This window comes from Exophiala oligosperma, assembly GCF_000835515.1.
Source record: "Exophiala oligosperma strain CBS 72588 unplaced genomic scaffold supercont1.2, whole genome shotgun sequence".
Lineage (NCBI taxonomy): Eukaryota > Fungi > Ascomycota > Eurotiomycetes > Chaetothyriales > Herpotrichiellaceae > Exophiala > Exophiala oligosperma.
In genome coordinates, this window is record NW_015622819.1 from 3068838 (window position 1) to 3085447 (window position 16610).

Genomic DNA, 16610 nt, shown 5'->3' on the forward strand with positions numbered 1-16610 from the left:
CAGACGAACCTGCTCACCTATTTGTATACATGTCGTCGAGACCAACCGAGAAACCTGTGGAGGCACACGGTTCGTCGCGTATTGGTAGACGGAGACCATGTGTTGACCACCACGCACCCCATCATTGGAAAGGCGGCGCCACGATTCCAAGGCCCTCCGTAGCGTGCTCCAAGTTCAAGACATTGTGAAGCCGACATGTCTCGCCGTGTACAAGACGGGGTGTTGGCGCGCGCGCAAAAGTTGAGGTCAAAAAGGGTTGTGTGGATGGTGGCTGATTTGAACGATGTTTTCTGCTCGAGCCCACCCGAGTCTCACGGAAGAGAAGCTCAAGATAGAAAAGGCTGAAACGATTAAAAATGAATCCAGGCGAATGAAATGCTTGCTATAGGGGTTGGCGAGAGACAAAGACAGCATTTCGACCACCTTACTATGGCAAGTGTTGAACCGGGCATGGCGGGTAATTCGTGCCATCGCGACCATCGACAGGACAGGAGGAAAGGATCTCGAAACCAGCAAGGCGCCAAAAAGTAGCTTCTTGAAGCCCAAAGACCTGACTGCGATGGGATGGAAGCCACCATCATACGCAGTAGTGGCCGGGGAACAGACTGAATGTCCACTTTAGAGGCAGTGCTAATGAGCTCGCCTCGACAAAAAGGGTGTCAAAGTGGTCAAAAGATGAAGACCATGTTTCTTTTTGAGGCGTGTCAAGCGAGAAATTGAAGCTCCTCGCGCGTGCCGGGGCAAATTGCATTCGTTTGAAACTGGGTCATGACCGAAGTCATTCCACTCACTGATTGGTTGATGTCTGACCTCAGTTGTGGTGTTACATACGAACTCCCTACCGCGTCTACATATTGTACAATATCACAGGCTACTCGGATTCTCCCACCGGACTTTGACACGAGGACACTCCAAGCGACCAGTGCATCTTTCTGTCGATCTTGGTCGGAAAATCTATAACATACTAATACTGATATCAATTGAAGGTGTCGACGGCCAACAGAGCCTGTTTCCCGCTGCTGTCGTTGACTAAACGAATACAAACGATATTGCTGGAACCCCGTGGCGCTGGCTTCGCTTGCCCAAACGTGAAGATACTCCATCAATCAATATCCCTAGTCCCAAGCATACTGTGAATACAGTATGCATAAGTGTATGCACTGCTGAAACTAGACTAGGTTTCTCTCCAACACCAACCCTGCGCCGAAGGTACCCGAATATCGCTCAGAACATTGCCCCCTTTAGTTTTTGATGAATATCGCTTCCCATACCTTGAACATTTCATACAGTCATAGTTTGATTTCGCCAAAAGACAATACCACTTCCCTGCTCGCCACGAGTTCCCGACTATCTACTTCCATTGGCCTCACCACCGAGTGGTGCCGGACTCTGAGTGAACACAGGGCGTTCCCCACCATCTCCAGACGCAGCCTCGGTTCCATTTAGTACTGTGCGTATTCCATCAACAGTAGGATTTCCCACGAGCATAAAGTCTTTCGGTGGAACGCTGTCACTGCTGATCTTGCCCAACTCGTCCGTTTCCCGTTTCCCACTTGGAGGGCTATCACTTCGGTTAAGGGTTTCTTTCACTTCCGCAACCGCGGTATCGACCTTTTTCATCACCCTCTTGAATGGCCGTCTGGATCTGGGTTTTTCGCCGGGAGGTGATGGGAAATCTCCATTGGCCATCGTCTTGATGGACTTGGAAGCTTCTTCTCCCAACATCCCATTGAGCTTGTCTCTAGGCGTCATGCTTGTCGATCCATTTGTTGCGACATCGGCAGCCAGCTTGGTGTTGTTGAGGTATTCGTCGATCATGGCTTTCAATGCTGTCTGCCGCACCGGCTTTGCCAGGTAATCATTCATTCCTGCCTCCAAGCACTTTTCCCTATCGCCACGGATAGCTGACGCAGTCATGGCAATGATGAGAACTTGACTGACATTGGGATCAGGGTCGGCTCGAATCGCCTTCGTCGCCTCATAACCGTCCAAGACCGGCATTTGAACATCCATGAGTACCAGATGGAAAGGTTTGCCTTCTTTACTTTGAGCCCTCAACGCATCATATGCTTGTTTGCCGTCCTCGTATGCCTCGCAGTTGAGTCCGATTTTCTTGACAAAGGAAATGGCAATCTTTCGGTTGATCTGGTTGTCCTCGGCAATGCACACACGAAGGTCCTCGCGAGGTACCTTGGACAAGTCGCAGAAGCTAATAGTTTTTTGTTCGGTCTCGGGACTGGCTGCTTGCGACCAATTGGCCATTGGATCAGGATCTTTGGCTGCGATCCTCATATCGTTAGGCACGCTGCTGTCCTTGGGTGCCTTTTGGAATGTCAAAGTGAATGAGACGGTCGTGCCGACGCCGGGTGTAGACTCAATCCAAATCTTACCACCAAGCACGTTCTCAATCATGGCTTTACAGATACTCAGCCCGAGACCACTCCCACCATATGATCGAGCAGTGGATGAGTCCGCTTGGGAGAACGGCTGGAATAGTCGGGCGAGTTGTTCCTGCGTTATACCGATGCCAGTATCGGCTACAGAGCAGGTGATCTTGACTCTGTCTCGCGACTCAGCATTCTTACGTGCCCTGACAGTGACTGATCCTTGAGGCGTAAACTTGTAAGCGTTGCTTAACAAGTTCATGAAGATTTGATGTAGTCGCACTGGATCACCGAGCACCAGGCCGTCGTCGATCTGCAAATCCTCGATAGTTTGCAGACCGTGTTCCTGGTTTGTGTAGGCTAAAGCTCTTACCACTTCAGTAATGGTCTCCTTGAGATTGAGAGGTACTGTGAACATCTGCATCTTGCCTGCCTCCAGCTTAGAGAAGTCAAGTATATCGTTGATCACAGTCAAGAGAGTATCCGCGCAGACGCGAATGCTATCGGCATACTGCTCTTGGTCTTTGCTCAAGGGAGTACCTTTGAGGAGTTCTGACATGCCAATTACACCATTAAGCGGCGTCCGAAGTTCGTGGCTAACATTGGCGAGGAATATAGACTTGGCCTTGGCGGCCTCTTCTTTCAATTTGACGTTGTGCATTGCCTCAGCCTCTGCTTTCTTTGCCTTAGCTTCGGCCTCGCGTGCAGCTACAAGAGCACGCTTCTGCGATTCGACCATGCTGGCATTGGATGCGCTAACTTTTCGGACCTTTCGATATAGAAGAGCATTACCGAGAGATATAGCGACTTGGTTCGTTAAAAGGTTTAGAACAATCATGTTCCGTTGCGTGAAAGCATTTGGTCGCCCTTCTAGATGAATCACTCCCATAAGATGGTCGGCTTGTATGATCGGGATTGCAATAATGGACCGCCCCTGTGGATTTCGAGCCAGGTATGCATCTCCGACGTTGGAAAAACGGTCATCTTCAAGCACATTCTGCACGAAAACAGTCTCCTTGGTGCGAAGCAGATAATGCGTGATCTGTTGCGCCGCCTGATCATCAACTTCGGAAAATGGAATGCCGTCGGGATATGTTTTGACACCAGTCTCATGATCCGCGCTGGCGGCGACACACCAACCTTGATCTTCCGAGTCTATGACAATGGCGCAGAACTCTGCCTGTCCTCCAACGGACTCCAGAATGACTGAAATCATCTTGGACAGCAGGTTGTTGATCTGCAACTCGGAGCTGATAACCCTGGAGAATTCAAGGATAGAGGTAAGGTCCAAGATGTCAAGACCTAGCCCAGGCACATCTTGCGACGTTTGCGTTGCGCCTGTTCCCTTAGGCTGCACCCAGGCGGTGGTGTACTCCCTCTTGATCTGAGCCTGGGCTTCTTCCGACACAGGCAGAGCAAGATCTTCTGTCTGCGTTGTCGCTTCCACTGTCCGTGACGTGGTTGCAGTCTTGATCAGCCACTCGTGCTTGTCCGAGAGTTGTTTTGCTTTGCCTGTGGCATTGATTCTATTCCAAGCAGTGATGGCTTCTTGGATCATAACCTTGCCGGCCCTCTTCGCACCTTTGGCAAGGAGAAACTCTGCCTGCATTTCGATAGCAAGAGCCTCCTCCAAAGCAAATCCGTGCACTTGGCAGTGGTCCACAGCTGCCTCGAGATTTGAGATGATGCCAGCATATACACCTGTCAATTCACAGATGCCAGCCTCGAGAAGGCGTGACCAGGCGTAAAAGTTGACATCATTGACTTTGCCCAGCTCATCAATGTCTCGCTTCATGATCTTCGCCTTTTCGATGTACGGCCCACGCTCCTCCTCGGGCTTATTTCGAGCGATAGCCAAAAGCGATAGGCCCAGGGCAAATCGTGCACCATATGCTGGTCTGTTAGACCACAGTTCGTCCAAGCCGGTGCCTAGTAACGCTGTGCCGGTTTCAACCACAAACTCGTGATAGCCTAAGATAGCATAGACGAGTAAGCCTACGGCCTGGTAAATATCTCGTGGTCGCTCCGGGTTGGCAGCTTTTCCGCATTCAGCTAACCACTGATCTCTCTTGTGCTGTTCGTCGTCGAGGACCGTGTCAACGTTCTCAATGCCCGTCTTACCCTGCAATGCTCGAGCGACCTGTCGGGTTATAATCAAGAGTGTACCACCTCGGTGGTCATGTTCCCAATCCTCAAATTCTTCTGGTCCATAATTGCAAAAAGCTTCCACTTCAGACAAATCCTGTCCTGCCCAGAGTCTCGAGAGAGCCATCACGCCGATATTCAGGATGCTTACAAACCGATCTCCTGACGACAGTGAGTATTCGAGAGCGTTATCGAGGATGGGAAGGAGGTTGCGAATAGGAGTCTGAAAATGGCCAATGAACAAGGTGTACAAGGTCCATCCTCTGCCGCGAGTCCAAGGGTCATCGTAAAGAGTGAAATACTCTTGAGCAATTTCACCACAGAATAGACCCAGTTCAATGTCTTTGAAGCGACCAATCGCTGCGGCGCCCATCATTGAAAAGCCTAGTCCTGCTTGAAGGAATGCGCCACGATCCAGCACAGCCGAAATGTAGGCGGTGACCAATTGGTACCACAACAGGGCGTCTGACCAGTAGAGGGCTCCCAGAGCTTCACTCAGGAGAGTTCCCAGGGCGATTACAGTCTTGTCGTCACTGAGGGGCCGGGAAATGAGTTCTTCTCGGTTGACCTCTCTCAGACGAAATTCCAGCTTCTTGAAATCAAGATCGCACTCCTCCCAAGACTTTTCGGGCAATGGCAGACCAAGCCCAGCCAAACACTCCCGATGCGCCTCAAAAGCAGGAAGGTATTGACCCAGAGATGATAGAATCCGACCTTTGAGGATGTACGACCTTGTCTTGTCCGCCGAACACCGTGCATGTTCAAAGGTATCCTCAAGAAGTGCCAGAGCTTCTTCTACTTCACCCTGCAAAAACATCACCTCGGCGCTGTTAACGGTCAATTGCAAAGTCTCATCGTAGAATACGTCAGGGTCATCACTGTTCCATTTGTCGTCCTGTAGCAGTTTGAGAGCGCTTTTATAATACCATAAACCAGTTTGCTGTGCTCCTGTTTCGAGCGCTTTCTGTGCTCCACGCCACAGCACATCTCGATAACGCATGCGTACAGGGACGCGTTCCTTGATGATGTCTGCAGAAAGACAAATATGACGGGACAACGGATATAGGTTATACTTGCATTGGCTCAGATAGGTCATCATTGTTTGGGCAATGATGAAATGCATCTTGGTTGTATTTTGGCATTCCCGCATTTCATTTGCAGCTTTCAAATATCGCGCATGAGAGAAGCGAAACTCGTCATCAGTTTGCCCTGGGGTAATGATGTAGGCGTTGACCAATTGTTGTAAACCATTCACCAAATCTGATTCCGAGAGATTGAACAGTTTGGCGCGCCTGGGACAAGTAGCATCATTTGCTTGGTCTTTGCCACTGCTATAGAAATAGTCCCCGGACATAATGTGTTGAATCAACTTGAAAGAAAACGTGCTTCCCAATAATGAGGCCCAAGCAAGGATGGATCTTGAAGCAGGTGGTATGTCTTGCAGACGTCTTTGCAGATATTCAGTGCCTGAGAAGCGTGAATCCGAGGCAAATTCGTCGAAAATTTTGTCCAAGTCAAATTGCCAGCCTGAAGCTCTCCAGTCGTACCACAAGCACTCACGCTGGTAACACGTCTGTAAGATATCTTTGAACAAAAAAGGGTTGCCCTCAGATTTCGCATACACCACCGCAGCGAGAGGCACCACCGTTTCGACTGACTGAGACATGGTTGCAGCAACATATTCAAAAACATACTTTTCCCGGAGGTTTCCAAGCTCGATCTTGTTGGTTGAGTCAAGCTCGAGAATCTTCGCCGTAGATTCTGGAATCTGTCCGTCTTCCACACGACTTGATAATAACAAAACAACAGGGATCTTAGCCTTGATAATATGCATCAGTAGATTGATCGACTCCGGTTCCGCCGCCTGCAGGTCATCTAGACATAGACAGATCAGCTTGCCTGTACACATGGTCCGAAGAACATCCATGTAGGTATTGATGAGTCGTATAGATCTAGTGTTGGCCGGGCCACGAAGAAAATCGTTTGCGTCCCACAGATTATGGTTCGCCGTCCCATTTACCGTCTTATGCCCACTGTCAATCGTGGGCACCTCTGTATTGACGCTCTGTGTGGCGGTGGTATCTCCTTTTGTTAAGAGCTTCTTTGAAAGCACCGTGACATCAAGTAAAGTGGCGGGCAAATCCAGCATAGAACTCAGGATGGGCCAAAACGGACTAACGTGTGCTCGGAGGTGTTCATGATATGGTGTGTTGACATCCTTCTCGGAGAATATTTGCCTGAACAAACTCGCCATCACTTTGATCATGGGTTCGAAAGGAGATGGTCGAGCTCTGTCGAATCTCCCCAAAGCAAAATAGCCGTGACGGCGGATGGAAGGCTGAATGGCTTTGATAAGAGCCGTCTTTCCAACTCCTGCAGGACCTAAAAGCGTGATCACCTCCGTCTTTGTGCGCCGTTTGTATTTGTGACTATTGCGGCGCCTTGTCATCATTCCGGGTATACTATCGGGCGTTGATTGCAGACCGCTAGACATACTGCTATCGCGATCAGACAGAGAGTCCAGTGGGCCACCGCGCGAGCCAGGAAGACGCTTGTTCAGAATATTGGGCTTACTGCCAAAAGTGGGGGTGAATGAAGGACCATCGAGCCCAATCGTGGTAGAATTACTCCGAGACTCTCTAAATCCATAAGAGCTGGAGGAATCAGATCCTTCACCTTGCTCTGGACCGTCTGGCCGGCCGTCCGAGATTGAAGAGTTGGAGGCGGCACTGAGAAGCCCGTGCTGTGAAGGCGAATGACGGGCACTTGCAGAGCCATGTCGCTTATATGCTTTTTCGATGATCTTGGTAATTTTCTCGGTCTCTGAAGTACGCCCAAACTGTTTGGACGGGAGGATGAAGAAAGACGATACATCCCGCTGGCCAACCTTGTAGTTCTTGATCTTTTCCTGATCGCCCTCGCCTAAGAATTTCTGGATTTGCAATAAGTCATATTTGAGTCCACTCACAGAGTGATATCGCTCATCCATTTGTTTTTGGGTCATCCTTGAGATGATATGTGAGATGGCGTCGGGAATATCCATGCGAATGGCTGTGACTTGGGGCAAGCGATGCGTGAGAACCCTTTGGATAATATCGATAGGGGTTTCCGCATCGAAGGCAGGCTGTCCTGTAAGGAGGGTCCAAAAAAGGACTCCTAGGCTGTATATGTCTGTCCTACTGTCAGGATCCGCAGCGAGACGTCCTGTCTGCTCGGGGGCAATGAACTGTAGTTTCGTCTTGACACCGAGTTCTCTACTCAGCGTTGCCCAACCTTCGCTTGATAAGATGTTGTCGAAAGACCGAGGTCCGTTGCCTCCGTTTGCAATCTTAACCGCGTTGGTTTCGCGGTTCCAGTGGAAACTGTCGCCCCGAAGCTCACCATGGATTATTTTGGCCCCATGATGTAGCAACTCAAGCGCTTCCGAAGCCCCGATGGCAAAGTCGAGGAAAGCTTGAAGCGGTATACGTTCGCCCGGTGTGCCATCAGCGTTTTGTCGATAGGTCTGTCTTCCATAGAAGGCCGGTCCAAAATCCAGGACTTCTCCCAGGTAGTTCTTTCCGGGCGCTTCGTAGACGCAAGCGATCAGAGGTTGTTCATCGCCGGGCGTAGCTGGAAGTTTGAAGATTTCGATGGGCCGAACAGTGTGCGCGCAGTCGGGATCGCATTCCTTCATTATCCACTGATTATATTGAAACTCTCTTTCCAGGCGCACAACATGCGTACTAATGCGTGCAACAACGGGCTGCCATAGCATGTCCTGTTCGCCTCTTGAAGATGCATTTTCGCTGTCTGTGGAGGTACCACTGATGCTGCTCCAGTGGTGGTGTCGGATAGAGGGGCGGTGGGCATCGAGTTTAGGGGAACTCTTGTTCGAGCCGGAAGGAAGGGATAGGCTGGTCAGAGTACTTAGGGACGACCGAGGGTTGATGACTTCGGGGTTGTGTAGGATGCCAAAGACATGCCTGGGTGTGTCAGCGAGAGTGCGCTACAAATCAAGAACATTTGAAGGCATGTGCGCTCCTCCCGTTCGACTTACCAGTGGTCGTAGGACGAATGGAATGGTGTAAACTGCCTTCATTAGCGACTTTCTTACTCTCATCATGTCACTCAGAACTCACCGAACGATCCCAGGTGTAGTTGGGGACTTGAGCAAGTCGTTCGTAGAGTTTGGTGGGCGGAAGCGGGAGGTCCTCCCCAAGAACTTCGTCCATCTCGGCCCTGCTACGTCGGTGACGGCGACATAGGCGTGCTCATGTCATCGTACGAATTTGACGTGGACAGACGACAGGGAGAGCGACAGCAATCACGATGTCGCCGGTGAGGATGGATCAAGCGAATCGTCCGGAGTTGAAGTGGAGGAAGAAGGAGATTCCGAGTACGAGTACGACGCAATTAGGGAGCGCAAGAGGATGCACAAGATCTACGCTCAGCGTGGAAGGCCAGCGCAGGCAGAGAGATAGTAAGATTCTGGTGATCTACCGGTGGTTTGATGATTCAGCGTCCCAAAGTTGTAGGCGGGATTCTTTGGTCGGAGGCAGTTAGATGGGTAAGCAACCCTAGAGCGATAACTGCGTCTCCAAAAAGACACGCCCAGGCCACAGGCCACCCAATAGTAAAGCCCAGCCACGCACCAGTCTGGTGAGTCTTGCTTCGCCCACTCCCCGCTATTGACGCGAGGAACCCTTTTCCATCGCTTGTGGACTATTGTACAAAGTATGCGCGTAATGATAAAGGCAGGGCGGCGAAGTGCTCGAGCTAGCAAGAAATCCATGACGGTATCTATTCCCATTCCGATTACTTATCACTATTGGACGGCGCTATTGGAGATAATAACTCTTTGCCGCCTTCATACGAACACCTATTTCTCTCGCCTTGTTTAAGTTTAATAAACATCGTGACAGGCGTTGTGATATGCCATGAAGCCAGCACGTCAACCATGCCACGATCTGAATAGAAGTCTTCAACATCTTCTGTAACACATGCTCACTCTTTGGCCGTCCACGTTGCGCATGTGGGTGCATGTGACAATTAATTTTTCTGCCGGCATTGTTATCAAGACTGATTTGTTGGGCTCTCTGTCACGCTACCTTCCGAGGTACAGACAAGCAAGACACAGCATCGCCCAGTACACATTTTCACCACTGTGATCAGCTCGTGAAATTCCATTGGAGGTGGGTGGTGCGACATGGGATTGCGAAGGGACGACAGTGACTGTTCCGGCGTTGCTGGGAGCACCAATTGTCGTGGCGTGAGGTCCCACGGCACTTATGTTCATGCCAAACGTGGGCGCTGATGAGGTAAGTGAGAGGTAGCTGCCCACTATGCTGGCTGGAATAGCTGGGCCAATTCCAGTACTTGTCCACGGTGTCGGTGTCACCAAGGTCTTTGGATTGGCTTCAGCTGTGATTTGTCCACCTTGGTAAATATTCCCCATTTGCCCATCTGCAAGCTCATAGTCACCGGTGATCAGGTTTGCATGATCTCCTGTCGGGGTCGTGTAGTTGCCGGTAGTCACCGAACCGTAGGTGCCGTCTGCGAAGAAGAAATTCGTGGTGAAACGGTCCTGAGAAAGTGCCATCAGCTTACAGAAGCAGCTTGTGGACGTCACACTTACCCAGCAACATGGAGTATCATAGCTGGCCACAAGGAGACATTGTGTGGTAGCGGCACCTATCGCCTGTCAGTGGCTAGACATGAGGACCTAAAATCCTGAACTTCTCACAACAAAGCGTAAGTGGCATTTGAATTGCGCGGCGTGCTGGCTCATGTGGAGCAGGAAAGTAGTTGGTCTGATCTGCTTTTCCCAGAGCATCAATGGTCTCGAGAAGATTGAGGTATAGCGAAGCAAGGCCGGGTCCAACGGGAGGAATGCCTAGCATGGAAGCACCTTCAGGTGCACAAAGCGTGTAGCTTGAGCCACATGACTGACGTGAACTGATGGCAAAGGAGCCGAAAGAAACACGGAGCAGAGAGAGAACGATGAAGCAAAGCAGGGCAGGGGAACTCATTTTTGCAAGGTCAATAGCGTTAAGATCAAGTTTCTGGCTCACAATCCGCCGAATAGTTGTAGCGCGATGAAGATGAGAGGATGAAGCCCACCAATGGATGCACTCCAGTAAGTGATGGAATCGAAGACTTTGCATGGCATTGTAGTATCATTTTGTTCGAAGAGGAGGCAGGAGCAAGAGCGTGGTTCGCACGGTGTTGAAGGGAAGGAGCGACTCAATAGAATTTCGCTCTACACGACAAAGTCAGTATTGTAACATTTGTATTGCTTCCAACTTCAAAGACAACAATCAAGTTAGCAACCTCCTCTCTCTCCGTCTCTTTTTCTCCCTCTCTTTCTGCCTAAGTCTTGGACGAAATCCACGTTTCGTTTTCTTCATCTGTTATGTGGCCTACCCCTGACTCGTACTTTGATCTTAATTGTGTGGACGATGTTGACAAGAGATCGGCAGAAAAACTCGCGCCATGTGAGTGCATTGTCCGTCTCCAACACCTTTGTATGACCCTGACAGAAAATGAGCGGCCATGTCAACGATCAAACCACTCTGCAGATCTCTCTGAGGTCGGCCTCTTGATTGATGCAGCAACGACGATTCAGGAATGAGATCGACAAGCAAGAACCATGCGGCCCAAGAGATATTGGCAGACAGGCTGAGTGTTTCACCAGGGGAAAGCTCAAGACACAGACCTCCAGAATTGGGGGCCGTGCCCACGCTCCCGGGTATACAACCGGCGACTTAATGGCACCAATAGGCTGAATTGCTGGGGCCCATGCGAGCCGACATGATGTCGCACATGTAAAACCACCGCGAAAATTCGGGACAACCACGGTCAACAAGCAATCTTCCGAGCCCAAACTCATGTGTCACTCTGCTGCTGGGGACTTCTTCAGAGGTCTGACCACTGTTTGTCGGGGGTTTACAAACAGGTCAGTACGTACTGAGAGCAATGAGAAACCGACACACCCTTCTGTTCTCGCATCGTGATGAAGATGCAGCAACACATGTCACGAAGATATTGTGTTTTGTGCAAGTGCACCACTTTTTTCCTGAACATCACCACCTTCCAAGTCCTTAGTAGCAACGGCGTACAGCCTACTCCACGCCGTTGAGATCTAACGAATGTACACGTCACCAGCAATATCACTCCGGCCTCGTGTTGAAACCACGAGTGCAACTCATCAACCATATCGAGTTCGGAGTACGGAGTACAAGCTTTAATCATGCAGGTACGCCTCCTAGCCAGGGTCTCCCGCTCGGGCGCTCTTTAGTTTCCTTGACGTCCGGGGATCCAGCGCTCCACCTCTTTCGATCATACCATACACCCTCACTTGTATATGCCTGCAGATCCAACCGAATTGGGCATCTGTAAGATTAAGCCATCAAGTCACCTGGGCAAGAGATGGGTAAGAGACTGGTTAGAGGCATGTCGATCGTCAATTTACCACTGCTAAATGATATGCAAACCTCAAACTGCCGACTGAAGGTCAAGCCTTCCCGACAGATCCATGTGACGACGTTGGTTGTACTCCCTTGAACCGAACTACAATGGCTACCCAGGTTGGCACGGTATCCTCTGAGAGCACAGGTGTGATTGACATATCGGTGGTCTGTTCTACGATGAGGCTAATGTCGAAGAGAGATGTCGAGATCCGCGTCTTGAACATCTATAAGAACGAGGTCTGCTCTGCCCATCTACCTCTCGGTTTCCATCTTCCTCCAACAGTCCCTCGTTGCATCTTCATTTCAAGACACATCACTTTCCTTTCAAATCTTTAAAAAGAAAGTCTCTTAGACATCCATTCGTTCAGCCAACATGCGTCCATCAGCTGTTCTCGCCTCTCTTCTCCTTGCTGTCTGCGCTTCAGCAATCCCACTCAACAGTATGCCGCCGACCACCCACCCATGATTGATTTTGTGCTAATGAACACATAGATGCCAACGCCAACAACGCCCTTGAGGCTGTTAAGCGTGACATCGCCAACGTGGACAGCGCCATTGCAGAGAAGCGTCAGCTTCCTGACTTGAGCTCCGTCACTGGCCTTGTTGGTGGCCTGCTCGACACCTTGACCAGCATTCTCTCCAGCCTCACTAGCACCATCTCTGGCCTTGTCAGTCAGATTGAGAGTGCCGCTTCCGGTACCGTTGACCTCAACACCGTTCTCGGCGAGGTCAAGAGCACTCTCTCGAGCACCCTGTCCCAGGTCAACAGCGCCACCAGCGGTGTCGACCTCTCTGGCCTTACTGGCTCTACTGGAGACTTGTCCAGCGCCATCACTGAAGTGCAAAACCTCCTCAACGGGCTTGGCAGTCTCACCAACACCTCTGGTGTCGAAGACCTCCTCTCCGAGGTCACCTCCCTCGCCAACGACCTGCTCACCGTCCTGACTGGTGTCCTTTCTGGTGTCACCTCGGCAGCATAAACGTTCCCGCGTTCACATATGAGCTGGTCTCGACGTAAGACCAGGACCTGGGAAATTAGTGGTGGACATTAGCACTGTGGACCGAATGGTGAAATATCATCCTATTCTCACTAGTTCTGTGAAGGAGGACAATGGATTTATGATATGGCAACTCCTGTAGGATGAGCGTGGCATTGGGGGGTTTAGCTTACCTCGTATTCAAGAGGCAAGGACATGGCTATAAATTTGTAATCACGCATTTTCAAATTCGTGTTGCTCCTGAAGTGGCACGATCACAATATTTCTCGATTTTCTCGTCAAGTTGGACTGGTGAGTTGTTTACAGAACGTGTCATCCAGCATAGATTCTGGTAATGTTATGATCCACCTACCAAGTCAACTCTCAGAGTGTAATTGTATTATGTCCTCAACACCGTACGGTACGGTAAAGATAGTTGCCGATGGTAATTGTGCAATTGAACAAACACAATCACTACCAACTCGAGTGTTCGCCCACCCACACACGCACACACGAGATGAGTAATCTCGTCTAGAAAAGGGTTCCAAAAAAGAAGAGATAACATGGTCATACGTGTCGAGTCATTTTTACTCATCGTGTGGTTAGACAAGACAACTTGTCGGTTCAAGTGGTTGTTGGTGATGGGTGGTTAGGGATCGGTTGTCAATTGGTTGACACGGAGTAGGTAGTCGATTTTCGGGGCTTTTTCCTTTTTGCAGGGGTACGAAGTAGAGAACGATTTGGCCCTGCAGGGGTTTCATCTTTGTAAAAAACATGTACTCCATACTCCAAACTGCGTATCTGCACTGCATGACTAGAGGTGATTAACACTGGAGGATCTTGTACTACGTGATCTCTTTTTCGCTTTTCCCCCGGTTGTTTGTAAACTGACCCTGGTCAACCGGGGAGGGCTCACATCTGGATGACGCGTAACGTTGGAATTCACCCAGTGCATCTAGTAGATACTTACACCAGTACCACCGTTCAATAGTACTCATCAAGCGAAATCTATCGAGAAACAAAACACAAAACACAAAGCACCGGTTGAAACTGTCCTTTGAAGGTTTTGGTTGATACGGAGTATATCTGGAAAAAAGCCACCGACGAACAGTTTTAAATTTTTTGTTTTGGTTTTGGATCTGCATAGTGGTTCCCCGCGAACCCCGTAGATCAATGTTGAATATTTTATTATCGGTAACTCCGTACATACATATATTCCCCCGAACACATAACTCCACGTACCCAACGCCCACTCATCTACAGTACTCATACCTAGGTAAGGCATAGCCGTATTCCGTATCAAGTAAATACTCCGCACTCCATATATCCATACTATTTGCTTCATTGTCTCATTTGTGCTCGGCGAGGATACTAGACTCTTTTCAATTATGGAGTTGGTAAATCATGAGAAAGGAGATTATGAAATTGGGACACTATTACGTATATTTTGTTGGCAGAACTAGGCAAGAAGACAGACGCAACAAAAGAGAAAGAGAGAGAGAGACATAGAGTAGTATCATTCTGTATCATTCTCCGTATGGCGCCGTCTATTGAACAGCGCACGACCTATTCGAAATGATTATTGCCGAGAGAGAGACAGAAAAAAACACATCAAGCACATTGATCTCTTGTACGCAAGATTTTTCGTTTGCCTCACGTCCCCAACTTTGACATGGAAACACACGTCTGTCAGAATCGGCAGAATCGGCATTCTGTACGACTTCGAGCTGAAGACGAGTCAATGGAGCAGCAATGGTGCAATGATATTTACCAGGTTGAAGACTGCTGCTCGTTGACCTCGTCAGCCCACTCCCCGCCTCCGGTGCTCTCAACGCCGCCCCAGGGGTCGATCTTGACACCACCACCACCGGTTTCATAGTCGTGGCCGTCCAACATGTTCTCTTTCTTGACATTGCCACCGGCTCCGTTGTCCATGGAGATACCAGAGTCGAAGCCAAACTCGTCGCTGTTCTTGTTGTGGCCGGCGGCGGGAGCGACATCCCAACCACCAGAAGCGGCGGAAGCTGGATTGGCGGCGTCGAACGGGTCGGTGGTGTCAGCGGGGTCGTCCCAACCGCTGCCGCTTCTAGCGGGCTTCTTTCCAATGCCAACCGTGTCCCAGCCTTTGAAAGCCTCGACGTCGTCGCTGATGTTGGGGTCGTTTCGCAGAACCTTGTTCTGCTTCTTCTCCTCCCACTTCTTCTTCACCTCGGTCTCGTTGCGCTCGCACCAGTCATGAAGGTCCTCGTCGAGCTTAGGGATGCGGGTTCTCATTTCCTCGAGAATGTCCATGTCGTTGGGTGTATCCTCTTCGTTCAGCACGGCGTTCCACCAGGCCCAAAAGACACTGGCCGAGGCCACTTCGCGAAGAGAGTCGTTGCAGTTGCTCAGCGCAGGCGAGGTGTAGAACCATTCGACTTCGTCCCAACTCATGAGCACCTTGCGCGCAATGCCTCGCATACGTTTGGTGAGTCCTTCGGCGAGATCACGGTCAGGAATGCCCAGGTAAGTGGCTGCGATGATGACCTTGGCGTACAACGACAGAAGTTGGGGAGAATCTTCTTCGAGCTGGAAGAAAGACACGACTAGTCAGCGAGGCGCGTGAACATGGGCGGAATTTATTGCTTTTGAGAACTCACTTCTCGATATTTGACAATGCTCTGCTCCGAGACACACTGATCGACCCAAGCCAGAGCTTCCTTCAGACCAGTCAGGTCAATGCCTGTGACGATGTATGATTTGCGGTTGTTGTCGTCCATGAAGTCACGGCGGATGCGATCGCAGAAGATCATGGCTGCATCTCGAGAGAAATTGCCATCTACAAGTTGAAGGGGAGAGCCCTTCTCTGATCGGTAGAAGATCGCGATGGTAGGAGTTGGATTGATGCTGTGAATCGTTAGTCATTGAAAAGGACACTCTAGGAACAAGGCCTTACTCTGCGAGTTTCGCCGGTGGGATGCGCGGACCACGATCTTCGCGAGGGCGAGGGGGGCTGCCGTCTTCCATGATGACTAGGTCTACACGAGAAAAGTAGTAGGTCTTTCGGGGCAATCGCGCAAAGGGGTGGCTTGTAGAGGGTTGAGGCGACGAAATGATTTTGAGAGCAGAATGTGTTGTCAGTGAATTAATCCCGCAAGGATGATGGAGTGAATTTGTGAAAGCCAACGATAATGTCGCTTGAAATCACATGTGCCGTTGGCCAGAGTACAGATGCAAGAGCCATGAAACGAAGATGTCAGAGACAAAGAAACTGGCTGTGTTGCGAACCAGTATGCATATTTCTTTCTTACCCGTGCTGTTGGAAGCCTGGTCTCCTCGCAAACATAAACACAATTCATAACCACCGGCAACTTGCATGGGCTGTAAGTTTTTGCCACGAAAAGAATCATACCACAGCAGAGTGTTGTTGTTGGAGCATAAGAGCATCTTCCTTCCACGTTGTTGCTTGCCGAAATCCAGACGGTCTTAATTCAAAGTTATCGGCCTCACAGAATGCATGGTATCCTCTGTTGCTTCCAGCGTTTGAACGATCATGACGTGTCACAGTTCGAAACTGGGCAGCTGATGTCCTGAATTTATTCTCACCAAGCAAACAACAATATCGAAAGTCGGGTCTGAAACGTGAAGTAGACTTGTATTGTGGTGACGTTCGC

General features: G+C 50.0%; 3 protein-coding genes across 3 annotated transcripts; 1 reads left to right on the forward strand and 2 right to left on the reverse strand.

Annotated features, from left to right (window-relative positions):
* Positions 1-934: 934 nt before the first annotated feature.
* PV06_02509 (uncharacterized protein) lies at positions 935-9032 on the reverse strand. Its single transcript, XM_016403204.1, has 3 exons — positions 8651-9032; positions 8569-8600; positions 935-8494 (listed from the first exon to the last, which is right to left on the reverse strand). The coding sequence occupies exons 1-3, from the start codon at positions 8741-8743 to the stop codon at positions 1348-1350; spliced, it is 7272 nt and encodes a 2423-aa protein (XP_016267101.1). The 5' UTR covers positions 8744-9032; the 3' UTR covers positions 935-1347.
* Positions 9033-12260: 3228 nt separating this feature from the next.
* On the forward strand, positions 12261-13254 carry PV06_02510 (uncharacterized protein). The gene is made up of 2 exons (XM_016403205.1): positions 12261-12420; positions 12473-13254. Exons 1-2 carry the CDS (start codon positions 12354-12356, stop codon positions 12958-12960), a joined length of 555 nt encoding a protein of 184 aa, XP_016267102.1. The 5' UTR covers positions 12261-12353; the 3' UTR covers positions 12961-13254.
* Positions 13255-14469: 1215 nt separating this feature from the next.
* PV06_02511 (uncharacterized protein) lies at positions 14470-15963 on the reverse strand (the record flags this gene model as incomplete). The annotated part of the gene is made up of 3 exons (XM_016403206.1): positions 14470-15525; positions 15597-15843; positions 15893-15963. 3 exons carry the CDS (start codon positions 15961-15963, stop codon positions 14725-14727), a joined length of 1119 nt encoding a protein of 372 aa, XP_016267103.1. The 3' UTR covers positions 14470-14724.
* Positions 15964-16610: the final 647 nt, after the last annotated feature.

Bases quoted from the DNA above. Each gene is read 5' to 3' on its own strand.
- PV06_02509 (XM_016403204.1), bottom strand. From the start codon at position 8,743: ATGGACGAAGTTCTTGGGGAGGACCTCCCGCTTCCGCCCACCAAACTC. The intron at 8,601-8,650 runs GTGAGTTCTGAG...TAATGAAGGCAG, and splicing joins ACTACACCTGGGATCGTTCG to TTTACACCATTCCATTCGTC. The intron at 8,495-8,568 runs GTAAGTCGAACG...TGACACACCCAG, and splicing joins CATTCGTCCTACGACCACTG to GCATGTCTTTGGCATCCTAC.
- PV06_02510 (XM_016403205.1), top strand. From the start codon at position 12,354: ATGCGTCCATCAGCTGTTCTCGCCTCTCTTCTCCTTGCTGTCTGCGCT. The intron at 12,421-12,472 runs GTATGCCGCCGA...ATGAACACATAG, and splicing joins TTCAGCAATCCCACTCAACA to ATGCCAACGCCAACAACGCC.